Source organism: Temnothorax nylanderi, unplaced genomic scaffold, assembly GCF_030848795.1.
Source record: "Temnothorax nylanderi isolate EJ_2023f unplaced genomic scaffold, tnyl_v1.0 TNYL_tig0002_pilon, whole genome shotgun sequence".
In the NCBI taxonomy this organism is placed as follows: domain Eukaryota; kingdom Metazoa; phylum Arthropoda; class Insecta; order Hymenoptera; family Formicidae; genus Temnothorax; species Temnothorax nylanderi.
The window spans coordinates 198,213-222,547 of record NW_027249064.1 but is presented as its reverse complement, the minus strand read 5'-3'; the positions used below and the strand labels follow the sequence as shown (position 1 = coordinate 222,547).

The window sequence follows — 24,335 nt, the reverse complement described above, 5'->3', positions numbered from 1 at the left end:
TGGCGCTGCGACGGCCATCATATCGATAAAGCAAGTGCCGTGCTACGCGCTTGTCGAGCCCCGTCTTTTCTCCCGATCACGATTCTCGTTCAACAAAGTCCACGAAAATTCCAGACAACTAGACAAGTTCGTCCCGCCGCGCAATAGACGACGGTCTCGGCACTCCCGGCTACGCGGAAGCGTCGAGGAAGAAGGAGTTCCGTTCCGAGTTTACGCAGCCGATCGATCCGCGCCCGTCGGATCGAGCCGACGTCGGCGACGCGACGGCGACGCTCCTGCCGGCCACGACTACTGCCACGATGGCCGAGGAGGCTGACACAAACGATAACGCGGCGATGGAAAGTATAGCGCTGAACATAGCGGAGGTGCGTAACCGTGCGGCGATTAACGCGGCCTGGTGGAACGGGGCGTTCGGCGACGCGGGTGAATCCGCGATCGCGCGACGGAAACGGCAACCGTGAGGTTAACTCGATGGGTGTTTCTTCGATTTTGACAGGTCGGTGGCACCGGCGGCGGCGACGGCGGCGACGGCTCGCCGACCGCGACGACGGGCGAGGTGGGCGCGCTGCAGTTCCAGGCGTCGCAGGTGATCGCGCGGCTGGAGCGGGCGGTGGAGCGGGCGGCCGACGGGGGTGGCGACAACGACGACGACAACGGCAACGGCGGCGGCACCACGTGGAACAACCCCTCGGGATTCCTGGCGCAGCCGAGGAAACCGGACGAGATATTGGCGTTGATACAGGTGCGGGGTGGCGCGGGACGCCACGTTTACGCACCCACGTACGACCGGCGGAAACCGTCCGTCGCAATTAAGACCGCGGCCGATAGCGCGTCACGTGGGAGCCGTGTTTTTGTGTCGTTCGTTGATTGTGTACGTCTCGCGTGTCCGCTGCGAGAGTGCGAGATGATGACAGCGGAGTACATGCAAACTTGATTTCTGCATCACTGATTTCTCACTGATTTCTATTGCAGCTTTTACGCGTCGGTGTTTATTACTATCGCTTTTCTTTTTTCTTCTTTCTTCTTTTCTTTGTTTCTTCTTTTCTTCATTACTTCTTTTCTTTGCGTCCTCGCTCAAACCGTGATTTTGAGACTGTGACATGTAGAGACTTATTTGTGTACTTTTCAGGAATAGAGATCTATTTTGTGTAGTTTTCGAAGCTTTTTGAATGTAGAATAGAGCATATGAAGCGGAGAGTCAAAGATAGAGAACTTTGATTCCTATCACCGATTTCGAAATAAATTCTCCTTGGTCATTCTCTCGGTCATTCAAAAATAGAAAATGGAAATGAGATACGAGCATGTTTTATAACTCTAGAAAGATACATATACATTTTCTTCTTCGGATATTTTCTGATATCTTTTTTTAAATAAATTAAATATTGTTTCCGACGTGTATATGCTAATATACATTACTTATTGTCTCTTTAGATATATTTCGGTATATTCACATAGACATGAACCAATGCAATAAAAAATATTGTCTCTTTATTACGTTACTTTTTAAATATACGTTTTGTGTTTTAGCATACACACATTTCTTATTTTTACATTACATTTCTTTCTCAGATCTTGATTTCTCTACGTAAATCGTAAAAAGGTAGAGATACAATCGATAACAACCAACATTTACTATGAGAAACCAAAGACACCTAGTTTTAGCAGCGATTTCTGTTTAGGACTTGGTAGTTCACGAGGACGCGCCGCAACCAATCGAGCCAGGATCCACGGACTCGCCGATCAGTCAGATCACCACCCTGCCAGCTCTAACCGAGACGGCAAAATTGGCCTTAGTCACGCACACTATCTCGGCTTACGCGGTAGCGCTACCAAAGTCACACGCGCAGAAGCTCGCGGGTCGTCTCGCGGCCGACACGACGAGATGGCTGAGCCACATCTTTCGCTTCGTCGACTGCGCGTCCTCCTTCCACGAGGATCACCTCGAGGGGCTGGTCAGGGTTACGCGACTCGCTCTACATCGAAAATACCCGCGATACATGGAGGAGGGCTTTACCGCACTCGTGTCTCAACCACCCCTGATCTACAGCTCCGTCGCTGCACCCATGGGTGTCGTTCAGCATTTGTGCAGACAGGTAAATACTCCTCGATCCTTCCTCTCGAGCGTTAAAGCCGAGTATAGGAATATCGTTCAATTTAAAAGAATGTTGTTTGCAAGAAAATTTGATAATTGATTCTTTGTGGGAATCTGGAGAAAGATTGATTGAAGGTATATAACGCATTAAAGACTTGTTGTATTTTTGTAGCTCTCCTTGCCGCTTCATTGCATAAGACCAATCCCACATAACACTATGTTCGGCTCGAGGCACACTATGGACGTCTCGGCGCTGGAACGACGCTTAGCGGAAGACACTCAGTCGAACAACGTAACGCCATTGCTAGTCCTGGCCGAAGCCGGTTCGGTGTTGACGGGCCATTGCGACAATATCACACGATTGCGAGCGATATGCGACAAATATAACGTCTGGCTGCATCTCAGAGGGCATTCGCTAGCTGCACTCGCGCTGAATATGGCGAAAGATCTGGTAAATATTCGCGTAGTTTATCGTTAGTAAAGTTTGGGGATCTTTAGCGTCGCCAAATACTTTTGAAGAATTTTTCTATAAATTCGTTTCTATTACAGCCGTCGAAAATAGCGGACAGCATTACGTTACCGGTCGGAACGTGGCTTGGTATACCGTCGCTACCAGTGGTCGTATCCTTTCACATTTGAACTAGAATGTGTTAGAATATTTTAAAGATTCCTAAAAAAGGGATTGCATTTCTCTTATCATGTTTCATATAGATGATTTAGTTATATTCTTTTGATATTTAATTCAATTTTACATATAATATTAGTCAATCGTTGCTCCGATTTTCCTTAATTTTTGCTTATAGACATTGTACAGATTAGCAGATATTAAAGGGGGACGACCCACTCCAAGAGATACTACTCTATCGTTAGTTTCAGGATTGATGGCAGATTCTCTATCGAGGCGACTACCGACTTTGCCTTTGTGGACTGTTCTGCAGGTTTTAGGTCGAGAAGGTGTACATAATAGATTTAAAAGATGTTTCTTGGCTGTGGAAGAATTGTACAATAAGATTAAGGCGTTCTCTTGCATTAGAATACTGGTAGGTTTTTATGCACTTCCTTAAAAAAATGAGTATCTCAATCAAAGGAGTATCTCTATCAAAATTCATCATTGATCCTCTTTCAGAGTCAACCGCCAGGCGGCGAAACAGAGTCCTATACTTTAAGCGAATATCTAGCAAACCCCGTGAACAATTTACAATTATTTGAAGTAGTAGCCAACGCGTTAGTTTTCCAATTCGTATCTACGAATAAGGATCTTCAAGCCACGGATCGCGTGCTGCCTTATTACGATAAGTTGAACTCCTGGTTGGGACAGATTCTTCAGAGGGACATTGACAATATACAGATAGAACTTTGTGATATAGAGCAGTGCGGTGTTGCGATTCGCATCTGTCCGTTGGAGAATCCCGATCAGCCACCCACGACCGAAGACATAGACAATTTAGTGACCTGCCTTGATCAACAAATAGTAAGGCTATCTTGGATCACGTTAATTCATATTCCTACCGAGCGCAATCATGATGATTCTTCGATTTCTTTTTTTAATGAATAATTTCACCTAATAAATTTTCTCATCGCATTTAACGTTAAAAAAATATGGTGGGGATATGACGTCGCGATTACAGCCAACGACGATCGTAAACTCGTTAATAACGCCATCGTAATCTCGTTGAATAGGAAATATTGCTGGCGACAGTGGAACACAAAGACACCTTCGTACGTTTAGTCTCGGAGAATGATTCTTTGCATTTAGTGGAAATGCCGGGCTGGGCCGGTTTGGGAGGTGTGCGTTATGCTCCACCTACCTGGATTCACGTTATGACCGATCAGGCAAGGGAGGAATTAAACAAACTGAATATGCAATTGGTCGAAACCCTGCGCAGCACGGATGCCGCGTTTTCCCTCGGGGAAGGCGCGGACGGTCTAGCTTGCGTGCGATTTGGCATGGTGACACAGGACACAGGCAAGTAAAGGCGCTTTCATTACCATTACAATTTTACACACATGTGCCTCTTTCATACGAATGATTATTGTTTACAGACGTGGCCGAACTATTGTCTTTAGTCTTGCAAGTTGGCCAGGAGGTGGAAGCTAGTTCTAAAATGATGGATACCATCTCCGAAGTAGTTAAGAGAGGCATCGAGACGGCGCAAACGGATCTGGAGAGAGAAAACGCGGAGAAACTGTGGCAAGAGGGTATCCTCAGGCACGTTCCCGTCGTAGGAACTTTTGTCAATTGGTGGAGCCCTATTTCGAAGGAAACGGGTGTTCGCGGCCGTAGCCTAAATTTGCAAGCTGGTAATCGTAGTTTCCATGCAACAAATATTTACTCGTCATAATTGTATTTTTTCTTAGCAATGTAGATATTCGTGATAATCGTGATAAATAGAATGTTTTACGCGATATTTGTTGATACAGGTGTCGTGGAGAGTACGGAGAATATCTACAAGTACCACATGCAGTTGCAACCTAATTTCACAAACAGTAACGGTTCCGGCGCCAGAACTCCGCCTCAGCCGCTAGTGCAAACGCCAGTCGGTGCTAACAGTCAAAGCCACAGTCGATCGTCGAGTCACTCTAGCCTGCAGAGCGGTAAGAATGTACCTCTAATAAGCAATGTCAGTTCTCAGCCCCAGGTGAAGGAAGAATCCGCGCAAACGAAGTCGTAGTAAACATTATTTCGATAAATTCGAGAGCACATCGTTCCAAGTTGTTAAACTTGGAATAAGAATAATGCTTTCTGAACGTAAAACGCTAAAACATTCCCTTTAGGAGGTACAGTCTTTAGCGAAATGTTAGACCGTATCTTGTATAGCTTATCGATTGGGTTAAATAGAACGAGGTGCGTGTGCGACGGTTTAATTTTAATCTTGCTGCTGATACTTTTGACTGGCTGTTTCTCGCCGAAGATATTTCTCGCTTTTACGTACCTAAAATCATGTCTTCGCAATCTATTTCCAAAAATTTCGTAAAATTCCGCTATTGTTTGTGCTATCGAGCCTGACTTAATCATGGAATGGTCCATGTACTTACTAGACTGATAACACGTAGCAGCGTCGCTTTTATAATAAATTCATACATAACAGTTTTACTGAAATACCTCTCGCGGTATGATGGCCAGAATGAAATAATTTTCTCATCTAATCGATTATCTTCTTCTCCTCGTGCTTTATTAATACTGCGCAAGATAATATATTTTCTATCATATAAAAGAATATGTTGCAAGAAAATTATTTATTGTTGAATAGTAGTTTTATGTATAGTATTATGCACTTTAATTACTAGCCCGCTAGCCCGAAATATGCTTACATTCTTACAGCTTTTTTGTCATTAAAATTATTTAGTAATTATCCTTCATTCGCGGATTTTTGCTCTCTTTAAATTGCTCGCTAATCTTCAAATTAATGATTCGCACTCGTTAAGTTTTACGTCTTCATTCGTAAGCACAATACCGCAAATAAAGTGTAATAAGAAAATATATCATGTGTTTACTTTATGCATTAAAAATAAGCTATGTACATTTTACCTTTTATGAAGAAGATTTTGAAGAACATACTTGAATGAAAATATAAGAAAAGCGTTCTGGTATTCGAAAGATGTTAAACAACTCGCCAAAGAAACTTATATATATTCACGTCGAAAAAGAAGATCCGTATTGTTGCTCTTGTATTATGTAATCGATGATGACACCAGGAAAAAATATTTCAATGATTAAGATCAATAAATAAGTTATACTGCATTAGGAGATTGTTCGTAAATTGTTGAAAAATGTCGAAGATGCAAATAAATCAAGCAGTATGTATATTTATGTACCAAACTTGTAATAAAGCATTGCTAAATGAATAAATAATATAAAGTAATATAAAAACCGATGTCTTTTCGCGGCGCATTATGTAGCGGATAAATTACGACGATACGATATCAATGCGATAATTGTGGATCTTAGGTTTTTATTTCTCTTTTTATAATATTCATGTTCCGTTACAATAGGAGGAATTAAATCCGGAATATGGCAATTAGACACAATCGTAATATACAAAAAGTAGTATCGATTAACGAGCTTCGTTCGTTCTCCTACATTTTCTCCTCGAGATAAGTCTCTTTATATTACATCAAAATTCGCAAAACCGCACATACAAAGAAAGACGCAATAAGAACGTTATAACTTACGTAAGTTCTCTGGAGTAGTCGAGTAGCCTCTACATATACTTTGTAAATAAATCTCTTTCGCGCAGTGAGAGAGAAATACGCAAAGAAGAAAAGATAGTATATATGTAGATACACACACATACTATCTATACTTTCACTAATAGATATAGCGAGAGATACGTCAGGAATTAAATCGAGAAAGTATCGAACAGAAATATATACCGATGGACACACAAATATTTATGACAGAAATAAACGTTCCGTCCCGTCACATCCCATGCCGAACACGTGTAAAATATTACATACTTATGCAGTATACGAATATACGGAAAATTAGAGCCCTGGATCCTTCGGCGTATCCAGTATCAGTCTTGAAGGGTGCACAAAAGCTTAGGTCTCCCGTCTTCATATCCCTCCCTTTCTCTCTCCCTATCTCTTTTACATATCCGTATCTGTCGATGTGCGTGTAATCAAATTCTGCGCGATCTTTTTTGATTTTCGTTTATTAACTATGTTTTCCTTTCTTTTTTATTCTGCGATGAGAAATTGCCGTAGGCCAAGAAAATTCTCCGATTCGAATGAGTTCCTCAACGTCGTATATCATTACATCACTCCCATTATCTCTGAAAATAATGAGTTTCCGTTCTTTCTCTCTCTCTCTCTCTCTCTCTCTCTTCCTTTCTCACGCATACACATATATGTATATAATAGACGTATACACTCGCGTACGTACTCTCTCTTTTTCTCTCTCAGTCATCCTGATCTCTTTTTCTCTTTTGTTCGTGTTTGTCACGCAAACGCTCTCTTTTTCTCCTTCTTTTACACCACATTACGTTTACCGTATAAAAATGATGAGAAACTTAAATGCTGCTTTACTCGTTAGAAAAACTGGTGTGCAATGTGCCTCAGACTCTCGTTTCTACTATAAAAATTGACAAACGATTTATAATAAAAGTTCCGTTAACAATCGTCTAAATTACAAATTCGCATATTAAGAGTTTAACAACGTTTCCTGTGTTCTAGATTATTTTAAAATACGTGTTAAACGGGCTCTTTGGTCGCCTGTAAGTCTCGCTCGTCGCCAATTTCGCTCTGGATTATTGAGCGCGGATCGGATATCTCTCCTTGCGGAGAAATATTCGAGTAGAATTTTCACCGACTGACAAGCGACGTTTACCTGCAGGTTTTCAATCTGAACAATGCTATATTGATCCCGTTTTTGCGCGCATTGCTGTAAAATCTCGAGTAACCAAAGTTACAATATCTGAAGATGTCCATCTCCAGTGTTTTATGAGTTATTAAAAAAGAAAAATGATATATATGAAATAAATAAAAGAGAACTCAAACATTAATTCTTTTTTTTTTTAATTAAAAAACCGTAAAAGTCCGTTTATCGTAAATCGATATCGCGAAGAGCCGGAAAACGAAGTGGAGAGCGAAAATATTTGTTGCAAAGTACCAAAAGTAAACGTGACGTACAATGAATAGCTACGTATGACGGATACAGCGCATATCTGTGTTAAAACACTGAAGTTGGATTATTTTGTATACTTTCTCGATAAGCAATTTTTCTCTTAAAATCTAGAACATGTATCGGGGGCAATGACGCACTAATATAGCTTCCGTACGTATTAATAGTGACGATACAAATATGTTTTTAAGAAAAAAGATTTCTCTCTACGAGTCTTATTCCTTTTTTTTTTCGGTTTTCCTCAAATTGAGCCGGGTTAAAAATTTGGCAAGAGATCTTATTACTGAATGTACACAACTTTATATACTGACTAGGATACTTCTTCATCTCCAAAGTGAACAAAACGATATTCGTTCATTTCCTATTACGCGCACGCGGTCGGTGCACCGCGCGCGCGCACATTCACATATATTTTATCGTCGAAACTTAAATTAGCATTCAACTAAACTATATGCTACTAGTCTACGAGCTATCGCTCTGTAATAAATATTACAATTATTTACATTGGATTAAGTTCTTTTGCTATTCACGCTCCTCTTAAAATGCTCGGTATTGCGATTATATAATTGATTTTTACTCGACTAAACACAAGCACTAAGAAAATCCTGGAAAGTAGTTTGCGTTAAATGCATGTTTCCCTGGAATGGCACGGTTTTCCTTTCCGCGTCGAAAGTCGTGGTTAAATCGTTCAATAAAAAATAATAAAAAAACGAATGGCAAAATGCTTCCACGCAAAATCCGTAATAACATCTAGATTCGGTTTTATCACACTTCACGTTTACTCGATAATCTTAAGTGTTACTGCTTTATATACAGACTTACTGAATTATATGCGGATGCCAGTACAAAGTCATTTGCGTTTGCTGAAAATCTATCAATTCTTACAAACTTTTAGATAAGTAATCAATTATAGAGAGAAAGAGATGTACCGAATATTATCAGAGACAGGCATCCGTGGCAATTGAGGAGGAATCGCCAATTCGGATACTCGCTGGATACTTGTAACAGTAGACAACTCTTGTCCAACCGGCTATTATTCAGGCACAAAATTACTCTTCCGGCACTCGGACCCGATCGTCCGATTCGACGAGTACCGAATAATCGCCAGATACCCGGTATATCTCTGGTGTTATAGAATGTCTCAGGAAGACTGCGCTCCGCAGAAAATTCATTCTCGACCCTTACGAAGTATAAGATTCAGTTTTTTTTTTACGACAGATTTATTTTTCTTACTGTCTTTAAAAAGAGTATCTTCAACTAATACCGCCTGTGGAAGTATGTTTCCAAATATCCTTTGTCGTTATGCCGGACAATCAGTTCCTTTTCAGCCCATTTTTCGTTTGCACATAAAAACTGAAAACCCATAACGCCTGTGCTACCATCGTATTTGTACTTAAAAGTATATTCGCCTGAGCATTGGCAGTATCGAGCGTGGCCTATAATCAATCGAATTCTGCCAAAGAGTCTCGTAAAAATCACCAGACACTCGTGCGGTAACTAGATGTATATGTATACGTTTTCACACACATATAAAGTATATTAAATATCTCTCACGGAAAATTCAACATAGATTCGTTCGGTTAAAATGTAAAAAGTATATAAAAAACCGTTATATCTCAGTAGTTCCCTCATCGTATTTTGGTATCTCCTTCGGGAGTCACGATATATCTGACTCCTCGCACGTCAAACGTCGTACGCAAAATTAACGGCTAATTTAGAATGAACAAGCGAGCAGTATCTTTGTAAACGATATCGATGTAAAGCTTTGTGTGAAGGTTTCTTTTGTGCATGTTCGTTTCATGCAGCTTTCCAGTCAGCCAACAAGCAATGTAAATACATACGTCGCCTCTTCAAGTATGCATTCCGGTCTGTCCCTGGATACTTCGCGCGCGGTCTAATCAAGAACGCGATAACAAAGAGGGAGGATAACATAGAAAGGACGTACCACAATCACTGTACATGATATACAAGTACAAAATCTCGGATATAAAGTATATGTCTCACACAAGTTCCTAAGTTCTCTAAAACTCTTTTTTTTTCTTTCGTCCCCCCGCCTCATTTCTCTCACTTTTGTCGCAGGTCCCCGAAATCAATTCGCTGTTTTTTCTTCTCTCGGTTTTTATAGGAACTCCGAATCGCATGTTCTGAGTTTCGTTGAAAGGCGAAACTCTCTTTGTAAAAACGATACTTCTACTCTCTGCGAATACTCACGAACCCGCATCCTCTTCCGATTAGAGTTCCGTTACAGCGTACAGATTAGGATCGCTACCCTGTACCTGACTCAGCGTAGCCACCGTCGGCTTCTCCTGCCTCCCCTGCGCGCGATTATACGTGCCGTACATGTTCGGCACCGTGTTGTTCGGCGGGGCGGTACCGTTAAACTGGCTGCGCGAGAAATTCCTGTCCAAAGTTCTGACCTGGTCCTGCATTTGATCCTGAATGCGAATGTTAGGCGCCTTGTTCCGCACCAACGAACGAAACTGATTCATATTAGTCTGTGAACGCGACTCGAACTCCCACGTAGGCTGCTGACTCGCGGGATTCGGCGGGAGCGGTCGATTTTGATTCCAGGCGGGAGTCGGGCCCCTCTTCAGACTGGCCAGGTTCTTCGGATCCAGCGTTTGCGTCTTACGCGAGTCCTGGAAAGTAGCAAGATGCGCGGGTCCGTGCGAATTGTGAGACAGGGTACCGGTGAAGGACGCCACGCTAGGCGTCCAAGGTGGTTCTCTACCTGTAATTGTAAAATGTAATAACGCAAATGAAAATCTTACAATTAGTGAATGTTATCGTATTATATACGTCAGAGTATTGATTTTTTTTTAAGTATTTACCGGGCCCTGCGGGGGCGTGCCCTCAGTAGAAGTCACTAGACTCTAGCGTCTTGCACTGCCTGCTCAGAGTCGCGTACTGGCCAGGTTGATCTCCGAGTCCAGAACGGTGCTCAGCTCGTCCACCCGTTGATTGCTGATTATGCTGAGACGATTTGTGATCCCCGCCCCCTCCGCTCCCGTTAACACCCCCACCTCTGTAAATGGCGAGGAAGGACGAACAAAGTTGCAGCATTATCTTTGTTTTACGTAATGACCGGTTTCGTTATATATATATATATAGCTTATCTAAACATTAATTCAAGTTCAATCACGCCTGCAAAACCGTCTATACATGTTATATTTACGTTAATAAAATAGGATTACAAAGCGCGCTATACTATTCCTTGTAACAATATTGTATAAAGCAATTAAAATTGTTATTTGCTAAGAATAATATTCAATCTATTTCGAAACGCTTATGTTCCGAAAACAGATATTCAAATAATCAGAACATCAAATATAAAAATCAAGAATGGCACAGTTATTTATATGATGCAGTTACACGTATTTTATCACGTATATTCGTCAAAAGCATATACTAATATAAATATCGATAAAAACTTGTATTCTTGATGATGATGGAACTATGTATGATAAAGCAACATTCAAAGGAGACGCATCGAATCTAAGTCGGTAGTTTAGCGCGATAAATATTAATTGACCTTTTAGTTTAAGTAGCTAAACAAATTAAAGAGAATAAACTGAAAATCTCATGCACAAACTTTAACATGCTCTCGTGCAGTTGACGTGCTCGAGCAGTCGCAGTAGCGTAGGACGGTGGGGGCGGCGTTAGCAAGAGAGGCTGCTTAATCGTATTATGAGTGCCAAGAGCATTCGAATTAAGCGTAGGGGCTGTAGGCGGGTACGACCCTTGGCCTCGAAGGGTCCTTGCTGCTATCGCCTGCGACGCCGCCGATGGTGGTAAGTAAGGATCTTGCTCGTCAACCTGATGATAATCCCTTCTGGAACAAACGCATCATTACTTGTTTAATTCTCAACGAATACCATAGATCTCTTGGAAAGGTGGGCGATCGATCCTTCGGTGCCTGCTGAGGCATTGTAATTAATAGCAAAATATAAAAATAAAATATTACTTAATTCCCTCTTCTCTCTAAACGATTCCAATATATTTACCGTTTTCGTATATATATCCATGTATGAGAATCCACCCAAACCAATACGGTGAACAAGAGACCTGCGGCTAAACTGGCTACTAGCATGAAACTCAATCCATACCTAGAACACATTATAGAGAAACGTTATAAGTTTATATATATTATATTCCGTGTAAAATTGTTTTAATCAAGATGCGAAAATATTATTTGGTTTTTCTGAACTGTAATTAAAATATAGGCAGAAGATATAGACTTACAATCCCAAGCCACACAAACTCTTGGCGGCGTGAACGTATTGCTTGTGCAGTGGTTTACAGTCGAGTAACGTAGTTAAGCCAGACACGAGTCTGTCCACGGTATTAACGTCTGTGGACAAACTGCTGAGCTTCGGCTGGAGCTGCTGATCTTTGAACAGTTCTATCGCTAATCGAGTCACCGTGTTCAAATTATGCCTCATGCTGCTCACCGCGCGCTGCGCGTCCCGCAATCTCTGCGTGAACGGATTGCTGCGCGTGTTTTCGCAATGCGTGTAGTACGAGAGTACTTCGGAGGCTAAGGTCGATGGCACGGCTCTGCTCAAGTAACCGTCGGGCGACACGCAGAGATCACCTAGAGCTACAGAAGTGGCCAGGTATAAGGACGCCATGAGCCAAGAGACGATAACCGCAAACAAGCCAAACACGGAAAATCTGAAAGGATGTTCTATCAAAGCAACTTCGTTACGATTTCATCTATAACTATAAACAAGAATCCGATCTATTCCTCTGCTCAAATTTTTGTTACAGTTTTAGATAGTCTCAGTCGAGCGTGTAAAATAAACGCGAACAAAGATACTACAAATGCGAGGAAGACTGCCGAAAGATCTATATTGCCTATTTCAATCAAAGGAACATACGTTATGAGGACACATCTGGAGTGCCGTGCAACACCGACCACCAGAACTACACAGAGGACAAGTAGAGCGCTCAGGACCGCCATAGTGATAGGCCATCGCAGCTGTTCGATCTTCTCGCCCAGTCCGATGGCGCCGGCAAGACTGATCCCGCTCAAGGGCTTTCGTATCTCGAAACTCCGATTTACGGCGATGCTCGTGTTTTGCTTCATGCCGTTAAGTGCCGCTAGCAGCCAACCTAGCACAGTTTTATTGCTGACCGGGGCGTCGAATTCATCTCCGAGGGCAGTTAGTTGCGGCTGCACTTTTTTCTTCAGAGTCGCTTCTATAGTGTCAGTCTGTAAGAAAAGTATAACGTTGACACTTAAATAGACATAGCCACTATTTTTAATTGCCGCTACGTAAATTGTTTAAACTGTCTTAAATTATTTCAATCAGATCAGGTGTTTATCTATTTAAAAAGAAAAACTAAAAAACTTTTTTACAAAGAAAAAGACACGAAGGCATTTGTCTCATACATATTGTTATCTAATTTAAGGCTTTTACTTTCAGAATCTCCATGTTTATCGGAAATTTTTATTATTGCAGTGTGTAATAAATAAAGTTCTTTCATTACATGTAGTACAATAAAGGATATTAACGCGTCGCGAAAAATAGGAAATACCTGATTTCTGACGCCCATGAGGATCCCATCGACATTTTTCGCGGCTGCTACGAGTTGCACCAAGCCGTTGTGCACGTCGTCGTTGCCATAAAGACCGACAGCGACCGCTGCACTACAGACCAACGCCAGGATGGCTAGTGAACACTTCAGCGCGGTTATCGACTTCTTGGGGCGCGGCCTTCGGTCGCAGCATCTCGTTACCAAATAAACCAGCAATACCAGCAAAGTTAAGATCAACCAGGCTGCAGGAATACTTCCCAGTATCCCGAGGCTCTGTAAACATTACATCCGATCATGGCCTTTCTCCTCCTTTCGCAACTTCACGTAAACTTTACGTAACTCTTAAAAAAGAGATTACGAAAAAAGATCTAAAAACATTACTAATTTTCAGATTCTTACTTATTAGATTTTATCCATCAAGTTTCATAAAATTAACGATTGTCTCTATCTAGTAAAAAGTTCTTTTGGGAAGTAAATATCTGATTTGGAATTTAATTAAGGAAGAAGCTTTCTTGTCTCTTCTTCTCGGCCGAGAAGACTCGAAGGGCAGCCCGTCCAAACAAATAACGTCGAAAAATTGGTATAGCGCCAAAATTTCCTCGTCTCCACTTCTTACTCTAAAACGGCAGTATTGTCATCGTCAAGGGCCGCATTGCAACGCTATTCCTGGCGCATTTACGCATTTACTTCGTACGAGCCGCACTTATGGCCGTCTCGTAACTTCTACCGCTCTCTTCCTACCTCCCCCGAGGCTTTTATCTCATTTCTCGGCGGTCTTAGCTCCGCCAAACCACCCCGTCGAGCCGCATGCATGACGAAAGCGAATGCCGGTGGAGACGAAGTTTCGCGCGCCCGCCTCCTTATCCTTATACCTCGCCCCAAGAGTCCGTCCGACTTCGACGGCTGAGGAAGACGAGCGAAAAAGGCAAGAGGGGACGAAAGTGTGCGAGAGGGAACGCACGGAGAACACGACAGGAGAGACGACGAGAGAGGGAGGACGGGGAGGGATGTGCCCGTGGTCCGACGTAGTTCCCGAGGATGTTGAAGCCCGCTCCCCCGCGAGTCGCCCCGGGCGCATTATGCGAGAGCCTTTGTGCATTGTTTGAGCTTTCCCAGGCATTGTGCTTTTCAGTTACATACACCCGGATTCTTGCGCGCTCACGGCATCCACCTGCCCCCTTCTGGCCTTCTTTTTTTCTTCGTCAGTACCGCCGTCCTTTTTTTCTTCTCCTTCTTTTTATCCTCTCCGTTCTTTTCCCATGTTCTCGCCCGTGTTCCCGCTACCTTCCGCGCGGACACGTGAATCGTCTCTTTTTTTCTTTCCTTTTGGTTTTGCGTGAGCGAAACGAGTCGACACGCGGTCTTCCTCTCGTTGTTTCGTTTCCAGATGCTCGCTTCCCGCATTCTTATCCGCTCGTCGATGTACATATCGATCCGAGATCGGCACTTGCGACCCGATAACGCGAATCTACAACCGATCGCAGGCGATAATCCGAAGTGCCATCGCCGCTCGTGGTTACTAAGAGGATATCACGCGGGATAACCGCCGGGGAATTCTAGGTCGTGGTACTAACAGGAATTGGCGAACACTACCCCGAATCGATAGCGTATTAACGTAACGTTCGCCTGCGCGACATTTAAATCGGCCAAAGGCAGTTTGCGAAACGCTCGAAAAATCGGGGAATTGAGACTTCGACTCGATGTCAGGAGGGACGTTCGCGGTATCTCGCGAGGAGAGATTTTGCATATCAAATATTTATATCAGTCGTACATCTACTTCGGGAACATATCGTCCAGCCCGGATTGGAAATAAGCCGAGCGTGCCGATATCCTCTTGAGGACGTTACGACGGCCATCAGTATACACGTCGGGTATGAATAAAATATTTATCTTGAAACTGCCACCGTGGGCCGTATGAAATCCGGATTTTCCGTGCAATTCGCTTATCGATCCGCGCGAAGCTTAAAGGCTCCGGGACGCGCGCGGTCCGATTAATCCCGACGCACTTTGTTTTAAATCAGCGGAGAGATCGATTTGCGCACGCCACGGTGGCCGCGCGGGGGGGTGGCAGAAAGGGAAACGGGGCTCGGGGATGGTGCCCGATAATCGGGGCCAAGGAAGTCGGGACCGACGGATTGTCGCGCCGACCTACCTCCAGATAGATCTCGGAGTGGGGATTGAACGTATTATTGACCGAATGTAAAGAGACGTTCAGATGCGGCAGACTGTGGAAGATCCTCGCGTAGTGCGGCACCGTGTACTGCTCCGGAAGCTGTTGACCGCCCGCCATTGTGGAGAACCCTTATCTCTGCCGGAGGAACCCAGTCGAAGCGTCTCTCCCACTCGTCAAGACATGCTACGCGCGAGCGAGCTGCAATCAGAAAATAACGAATTAATTGGCGCAAGAGGGAATTTGTCGGAGGCGTGTGTGGAAACGCGGTAATGCCGCGGACACTATCTCGGCATTACGTCAACGTTATACGAACGTTAAAGCTCGAATTCTTTTTTGCGACGGCTAATTGAAGGAGCATCTGCGCCAGCAGCGCGATATTTCCAAGTTTCACATTTGCATAATCGAATAATAATTCCTACACGGTGTCGCACCACCGTCGTGGCTTTTACATCTTTTATCCGAAATACATTTGAAAGCTCGATATGGAACGTGAGCTATTAAAACTTTCTAGGTATTATTATTCAATTACGTAACGTAAAAGTTGCAAGTGTCCTCTATAACCGAATGCAGGTTCTAGTTATTACGACCGCCCCGAGTTATTTCGCGTGCTCTTTCCAATAAAGGAATGGAAGGAGAGACGAAATATCAGACTTAATAATCTAACAAACCTAGATGGCTCAAACTTTTTTTCGGAAACATGCAAAAATTTTCCCGTCATGTCATCGTTTAATAAATATGTTCTCCATCGCGATCAATTCGCGAGCTAAATGAGATAAGTTTCGTGTTTCGCGGAATATCCGTTTTCATCTGTTGTGCATATATAAATTTCTATATTATTCTGCCGCATTCGTTTGAATTGCATTGGGATTCGAACTGGTCTCGAGTAATGCGGATATTAATTCTCCGGAGATCAACGTTTTTATACGAATAAATTAAAAAAAAAAAGAAGAAATTTAAATTGAAATGGAGCGAGAATAGAGTCGCAGTTTAATTTCGTTGGAACGAGCCACTTCGCGCGACGCTACGGCAGTTCATGGAAGAGAATTACTCGCAAATTAAATGTCAAATTTTCTAAAAAGGCTCATCGAGAGTTTTAATTCGATTATCATTTCATTAACATATTGCGCCAGTTTCCGCGCTGCGCTCTTCCGTTGCGAGAGTCACGATTCAATCTTGGCTAAATACCGCCCGACGTCACTCAGTGTCGCAAAACGTTTTACCGTAGTGATTCAACTCTTCCGTAGTGGAATCAACGCGCGCTTAATTAATGAAGTCTGTGCCAGCCGGCTCTCCGTCTCTCTCGCTTCATTGACATCACTGAAGCGCGCCCGAAAGGATTCCCGAGGTGCCTTTTTAGCCATCAAATCGCCTGAAATAAGTTTAATGGGCCCGAGCACCGCTCGGCGGGGCATTATTATATCACTAAAACTTTTAAGAAAACCTTAATGTTTATTAAGTCTGCATCTTCTTTCAATTCTGTACCTTAACGTTGAAATAAGTGAGCAAGCTTGAAATCGCGTTGTAACGAACAATAAATACAATTACTTCTTAATTTAATAATCTCTTTATTGTGTAATAATAATATTAAGAATAAACTAGTAGACGCTTATTAGCGTAAATACGATTTGTACCGCTCTTGAAAAATTCAAGAACATTATACGCGCAAAGAAAAAATTACACCGGGTCGTTTATCACAATTTAAATAACAAATTAGAGATCTATTATTTATCTCGCAGAATAGATTGTCAAATTTAGGAAAAGACAATAACAAAGGCACGCCTCATTTATCTCGTATTATCAAAAGCACGATTGATAAATTAACACCGCAATTAATATCGCGCGCGCATTCGTCTACGTGATAATAAATAAAACCGAATAAATAAAACATTCACGTCCGCGTGGAGTCTCAATCGGATTTCTGTAATGATATTAATGGAAATTAATTCGCCACGAGATGCGAACGTATTTACGCGCTACAGTGTCAAACATGATGTAACGGTATCAGCAACCGATTAGCACAACGCGTTTTATATGCATCAGATTCTATATTAAGCTCCTGCAGACATCACCGCGAGCAACAAATACCTATCTCCGTAATAAATATATCGCGGATCGATAAAGGTGCAACGTACACGTACGGTTTATTAACCCACTTTCCCGATTCCATTCTATCCTTGATAGCGTATATCGCCGCGACAACTCCGCAACACGCTTCCAATATACGCTCGGTGCATTCGAAGCCGCGGAAAGTCCACGGCGGCGGGCGGTGCGTGCTTCTCGATTTCAACAACGGCCTTGTAACACAATAAACGCTTCCTTATTGGCCTTATTGCGTGATATTATTGCGACTTGATGTTTCCAAGTACGGCTAAATGATCCCAATTGTCTCTCGAACACGCGAAATCCACCTCAAGTACGGTGTATTTCACTTATAATGCCTGCGTTCGTTTTCTTCCACTGGGAACATATACTATATTAAAAATCTATAATATACGTAACGTACCCTATATATTTTTAGTACATGCTCCCAGTGGGAGAAATTGGGAGAAAACGAACGCAGGGAATGTAAGCAGATTTAGAAATATGTTAAGAATTTAGGATAAGGCTCGTTTCATGAATTGATTTACAAATTAAACGAATGCGGGGACAAATGTCGAGTCGCGGTGAATTTTATCCGCATCGCGCGGTCTAAAAATCGAATACTTGGCAACAGACGCGAATAATCGATTTGGAAATGAGTCGCTATTGTTACTTAAAATTGCCTGTCGACCGCGCGATTGATTTCATCGCGCGCGCGCACGCGAACAAAAGTTCGAGAGTTCATCGTGCGATATTCGAAAATCTTCTATTTTGCACTATCGCGCACGCCGCAGCGGCTACTCGTTCGATAAAACCGGCAGTTATATCTCGCCATGCCGGAAGAAACCTGCGGCTCGAGTGTCACGCGCATTCATATATTGACTCACCGTGCGGGCGCGTCATTGTATGAGTGATAAATAAAGTCCACCGACAATCGTGCCGTGATTTTAAACGAAGGCTGCTTATATTACAGTCCATCTATGCTGTCATCCCGGGCTCGTAACGTCATCCTAGTCCTGTCTTTGTCTTTCAGCAGGGGGTGCGACGCAGCGCGCGTCGTTTCCTCTCTTTGTTTCCGGATGGACGAGGGTGCCATCGATCTCGTTTTTAAGCGTGAAAAAATGTTAACGAGGCAGACAAATAGAGCAGAATTTCGCGTTACTTTGGATCACTCCAGCCGGACTACTTGGGGAGGAGGGGGGATACTCCAAACTTATTTAACTTGTAATATAGTTCGAACTATATTAACACCATCGGCTTTTCGCGCAACGTATGTACTTACACGCTGACGTTATACTCTGAAAGTCGATAGCCTAGTTTCGAAAGTGAGAAGCTCAACTAAAAACTGCAATCAACTGTTATCAACTCTGTTACTCGCGCGAAACTGCGAGTTAAATTTAATGAGTTAAGAAAAGAAAAACAAAGTTCAAAGATACAAGATAAAATCGAGGAATGAAAACAGAAATATCAAGTTTCTTCACTAATAAAAGTGACTTAAGTGACCCCGTGCGGGATTTAGAGCTTAATAAATAATTTTTTTTCGATTTTTTTCGTGATATTCCAGAGCCACTTAAAATACTGAATGTAATATTATCTCTATCAATGTAAAAAGATAAATGGTAGTCATTTAAAAAAAACGATAATTGTAACATTTTAATAGATACATAAATCGCATAAATTTAAGATTGCACCTTAAGTAATCTGGGAAGCATATTCGATCGTAAAAAAAAAAATTATGCGTCTAGACGGCGAAAATGTACCTAATAAAACCCAAGTTGCCGAGTTCAGGTTTTAAACCAACTTTAGAGCGCGTGGGAACTAAAGCGATGAACTAAATTCTCTATTATAGTCCGTTTGTGTCGCACGTTTTACTTTTCGCGCTCGTCCGCAGGCTTATTTTTTTTTCCTCCGTTCGAGCTGCGCACGAGGCCTATTTCGTTTTAAATACATAAAGCGTAGAATGCAGCGTGTAACGCGAACGTAGCTTACGCCTCTCCCGGCAATATCGAGTGAAGGAAAAAAAACCGCGCCTCGTCACTAGAGACGAACCTTCCGGAAAATAAATGTTTGAAGCTTTTAAATGAACAACAGTGAACTATTGAGCTTTCCTCACGTCTGGATATTTGTTGTTCGCGCCCTTATTATCGCTCAATTCGCCAACGTTTTTAAGGACGTTCTTTAACACGTTGTTTTATGAATTCAATTAGGATAGGTACGCTTATGCGCAAGAGAGTTTGTCGACAGGCGCTTCCTCGCACCTGTCCCTCCCGGCTTATCCCGAATGAAATTTTCATCGTTCCGGCGTGGTCTTCCGCTATCTCGTGTCTCGACGGAGGAAGCGAGCAGATTGATCTTTTTTTCGGGCATTAAAACGGTAATCCGACCGCCCGGCCGCCGACTCGAGCGTATCGCGCGAATCGCGCGCGCGTCCGTCGCCGGGCGCAAAAAGTCATCGACCGATCACGGTTGTGCCGGTCGGCATCGCGACATGCAAACCGCTACGATCGATCGACTATAACGTGACTGTAACGTCGCCTATGGGGCCGTACGGTGACCCCGCGAGAGAAACTACGGCGATCGGGAACAAACGAGGGATTCGTATATATATTCAGGTATATGTACGCCGGAGGGACGAGCTCGCTACGCGACAACAATCGCATCTCCGTCCATCGTCTCTCGTCGCGAAATCAAAAAAAGCGATCGCGAACGTCACCGCCGAAGCGAGCTCTCGCCAGCGATTCAAAATTAATCAACGTATTTGCGTGGAGGCGGGCGATAAGAGTGGCTGATAACGCGAAATTTCTGTACTTCGCAACTTTCTGCGTGCAAAGTCACGAGATACTCGACGTCGGAACGATTATATCGCGAAGTTAACATTGTGGAATGTTGAATTGCGGTAATCAGTCGGAGTTTAGACCCAGTTTAGCTCGAGGATTACTTTGAGAACGATATTTTGTGTTTCGCTGTTTATACTTAAAGTCTATTAAAAGTCTGTAAAAACAACTCGGAACTTCAAAATTCCTGACGTTTATACGCACAGCTATAATGTTCATTTCTATCGGATTAACTTTAATCTCGGTTCAAAACTTGCTTTTTATCTTTTCCTAGTTCTAAGAATTAGAAAAAGATAAACCCGTAAGTTAACCCGAGATTAAAATTAATCTACCTTGGCAAAAATGAACTGCTCTCTTTTGTCAGAATAAACAGGACCGTTCTTTTTGTACAGTTCAATCTTTCCACGCTCAATATATTTAAAGTGGAGCTGTAGGTCTCCGTCCGTTAACTGCGCTTTTCGAATAAAAAATCTGATAAGTTGATCTGATTGGACATTGGAGGCGGAACGAGGCAGGAAATAAAGTACGAGGCGAACGTTCGGGACGTTATCGCGCTTTGACGATACGAGGAAGAAAGAATACGCGCTCGCTCTCTTGCGGTCGTACTTTACTGCGTTTTGTACGTTCAGGAGGGAAAAAAGGGCCGTGTGTCTTCGGGTCTTAAGGAAGAATAGATAGCGGCGAAATGTGGCAGGGCGTGCGAAAGCACTGACTAAAATGGACAGAGCCATAAACGCCGAAAGCGCAAACAAAAGGAAACATAAATGATAAGTGTGCTCACGTGTGGCGCATACTTTCCGCATTCCTCCGCCATCTCATTTCTCTTCCTTCCGTAACATCTGGGTCCGCGCGCGCGCGCTCGTCTCGGCGATGTAATATTTAAAGTATTGTCTCTCTAATGCCTGCCGCGCATGTATTTCTCTAAGGCCGGCCGTACTTTACAAGCTTCGTCCATAATGCACCGCATTTCCGCGCCTTTCCACGAAAAGCTCTTCGTGGATCGACATCGATAAGTAACGAGTGAACGTCCGCGAAAAATTTCGAACCGAGCCGGAAAAGCGATAAAAGGAGATCTTCGTTCGATCTCTCTCTCTCTCTCTCTCTCTCTCTCTCTCTCTCTCTCTCTCCTCTCGCGATGCGGCGTAACTCGATTTGAAAATTCGACTGATTCGTTTGCCAAATTATCCAAATCGATTTGTCATGCTAATTTCCATCAATTCTAATTTTCGTTTAACGTCCGATTTAACATTTACCGCGAATTTCCTAAAGCGAGATAGCTGATCCGATATTATACGCGAGATATTTTGGCAGTTTATCAATTACACGTATTTCTCGGATATAAGCCTTCCTCAGATTTCCAAAACTCAAGAAATTATGAGTTTTTATCGAGTATCAAATTTGATAATAAAGGTAGCCAATTGGGTCGAGTAAAAAATCATTATTGTTAATTATTTGCTAGCGAAGCAAAGTTTCTGATTTTAATTATACACCGTTGACCTGAATGAAGAATGCAGGTGTCTTATCGATCTTATTATCTTATTATTAAAAAATTGATTTTCCAGTAAATTCTAATCTGACGTCTATTTAGGATCTACCTGTGACGTCTGTTATTTACTTTCTAGCGCTCCGAATTGGAGTTTACGAAGCCGTCTGTTCTTCCTCGAAGAACTTCCTGAACTGACACACATTGGTGCAATAAGTCAGAATGAAACAAAACATACTCGTCTCACTCTAATGCATACCGGGGAAGTTCTTCGAAAGAACAAACTTGTCCGGATAGCAGTTAATTTCAATAAAATTCCGATTAACTTACCGAACAATGCCCGTACTGTTTGATTAACAGAGATACAATTATGTACTTGTTTAACACGAACAAAAGATTAGATTGAGAACGAGTTGTACAGCTAGACATTTTAGCAACCCTGTCTATTGTCTCTAATTTCCCTTCAAGTTAGTGAGACTTCGGAGTCGGATTTCACGTCCTCCCGCCCGTCGAAAGGACTGAAATCTTTCCTTTCCCTGAAACGCCCCTGCTTTCCTAGCAGATTCCGATCGAAAATTCGGTTTTTCAGTTTCGTTCGAAATTGAAAAGGAATTTCAGCGACGTAGCCAAATCTGTTTTATTTTCCACAGGTTCTCCAAAGGCTTGTTTAAAAAATATTTTTATTGTATGTTTAGAAATTTTGTTATTATTGTGATACTATGGATAGTATATCCATAGTATCACAATAATTTCAATAATTTTAATAATAACAAAATGTCTAAATACTACAGGTTGTGATAATAGGATTGTGATAATAGTAGGATGCGTAATTAATATTTTAATAATTAAAATAATTAAATTATGATAATTATAGAGAAAAAGTGTATAGTACATATATGCGCGCGTATACATATGTCCCTTCTAGGCTTTCCACGAAAGTTTATTTCGGTTTTCGGTTTCGGTTTCGGCCGAAATTAGAAAAGATCGTTTCCGTCGGACTCCACTTAGTCCACTTCCTATACCCGATAGCTAACGAGTTGCGGGGGGGGGAGGGAAACCTAGGCTCGCGGCGCACGCTATCGCACGCTAAAAAGTCATCGACCCATCGTAATCGCCGGTGGTAAACCGCTCGGCTAACACTCGTCCGTCCGCCACCTTCGATCATATCGCCGCTCCACGCTCGTCGTCGTCATCGTCGTCGCGGCCGTCGCGTCGCGGCGCGAGGCCGCGACGTTCGTTTCTCCGACGGCGAGACGTCGCCTTGCGTTGCATGCGCGATGAAAATGGGTCCGTTCGATAACTCGGCGGCATAGAAGGCGGGCGGTACACATCCGCGTATCCGGTGTATCCGCGCGCGCGGAGGAGACGAGGAGAAAAAGGCGGTTTCGGTATTCGGTACTCCGGCGTCTATCCTTCCCTCGCTTTTTTTTTCTTTCTTCCTTTCTCTCTCTTTCTCTCTTCGGACTCCGCGTGCGACTTTACCGTACACCCGGCTTTTACGAGGCTCTCCTCTCGGACCACGCTACGCAACATCTGGTTGGGATTTCTTTCGGTTACACGGAGGGCCTGTGCGACGAAATCCAGCTCCACGCACGCACGCACGCACGCACGCCATCGTCCCGACGGCTTCTCGCTCCTTCTTTTTCTCGCTCTAGCTCTCGCTCGCTCTTTCTCTCTCTCTCTCTCTCTCTCTCTCTCGTTTCCACGCACACATGCACCCGACCGACGCGTTTCACGGAAAGCTACGTTCAATGTATTCTTGCACCCACACACCGTCGGCCCCGGAGTGTGTACCGTGTATCGATCCCCGAGAGTACACACGAAAGACGACCGTGAGCGCCATCGGGCTCTCCTCTATTTCCTTCCACTTTCCTCGCTCGTTCTCTTTCCCACCTTCCGCATACACCGTATCGTTCTCTCGTTCCCTCTGCTTTCCTTTCGATCTCTCTTGCTTATCTCGTGAACGGAGTCGAGGCGCTGGGTTCTTTGTGGCGTCCGCCGAGAAAACGCACACGCCGCATCGCGCTGAGCGAGTACAAGCGGATAGGCATATGTATATATCGGTTAGGGCGAGTCCGAGAGAGAGAGAGAGAGAGAGAGAGAGAGAGAGAGAGAGCGTGCGTGCTCCACCGGCGGTGGGTTCGCGTGACAGAAGCGCGACGGTGGTTACACCCCCTTTCCCATTCACCCTCGCTCACCCCCGCGCGGCCGCTAGGACGAGGACGATTCAAACGAAAATAATCGCGAGGCGTCGAAGCGTGTCGCGTCGCGTCGCGTCGCGTGGCGCGCGCGCGACGAGACGGCGTCGGGACGGCTTGCGCTCCTCTTACCTCGATTCTTTTTCCTCTCAGTGACAAACCCGTACGCTCGCGTACGTGAACGACAACTGACGACATACGACGCACACCTGACCGTGGTCCGAGCCCGACTGACTAGCGACGGAGCGACGCGGCGCGGCCGGCCGGGGTGGGGCGGCGGCGGCCCGCGGCCGTCGGCCGGCCAATCGCCGC

At 43.6% G+C, this 24,335-nt stretch overlaps 3 protein-coding genes across 6 annotated transcripts; 1 reads left to right on the top strand and 2 right to left on the bottom strand.

Moving 5' to 3' along the window:
* The first annotated feature begins 141 nt into the window (after positions 1-141).
* Positions 142-5,963, top strand: LOC139768351 (pyridoxal-dependent decarboxylase domain-containing protein 1). Its single transcript, XM_071698467.1, has 10 exons — positions 142-365; positions 497-742; positions 1,680-2,093; positions 2,265-2,543; positions 2,642-2,713; positions 2,896-3,132; positions 3,219-3,563; positions 3,773-4,058; positions 4,136-4,393; positions 4,514-5,963. Exons 1-10 carry the CDS (start codon positions 300-302, stop codon positions 4,762-4,764), a joined length of 2,454 nt encoding a protein of 817 aa, XP_071554568.1. The 5' UTR covers positions 142-299; the 3' UTR covers positions 4,765-5,963.
* Positions 5,964-6,028: 65 nt separating this feature from the next.
* On the bottom strand, positions 6,029-10,204 carry LOC139768376 (uncharacterized). Its single transcript, XM_071698496.1, has one exon. The coding sequence runs from the start codon at positions 10,202-10,204 to the stop codon at positions 9,947-9,949; it is 258 nt and encodes an 85-aa protein (XP_071554597.1). The 3' UTR covers positions 6,029-9,946.
* Positions 10,205-10,307: 103 nt separating this feature from the next.
* Tty (tweety) lies at positions 10,308-24,256 on the bottom strand. Of its 4 annotated transcripts, none has more exons than XM_071698477.1 (9): positions 24,156-24,256; positions 15,409-15,627; positions 13,257-13,529; positions 12,596-12,930; positions 11,958-12,389; positions 11,720-11,821; positions 11,308-11,547; positions 10,547-10,740; positions 10,308-10,446 (listed from the first exon to the last, which is right to left on the bottom strand). In XM_071698477.1, the coding sequence occupies exons 2-8, from the start codon at positions 15,544-15,546 to the stop codon at positions 10,569-10,571; spliced, it is 1,692 nt and encodes a 563-aa protein (XP_071554578.1). In that variant the 5' UTR covers positions 15,547-15,627; positions 24,156-24,256; the 3' UTR covers positions 10,308-10,446; positions 10,547-10,568. The 4 variants fall into 4 exon arrangements, with proteins under 4 accessions (XP_071554578.1, XP_071554590.1, XP_071554588.1 ...); XM_071698489.1 differs by having other exon boundaries at positions 11,455-11,547; XM_071698487.1 differs by having other exon boundaries at positions 11,308-11,544.
* Positions 24,257-24,335: the final 79 nt, after the last annotated feature.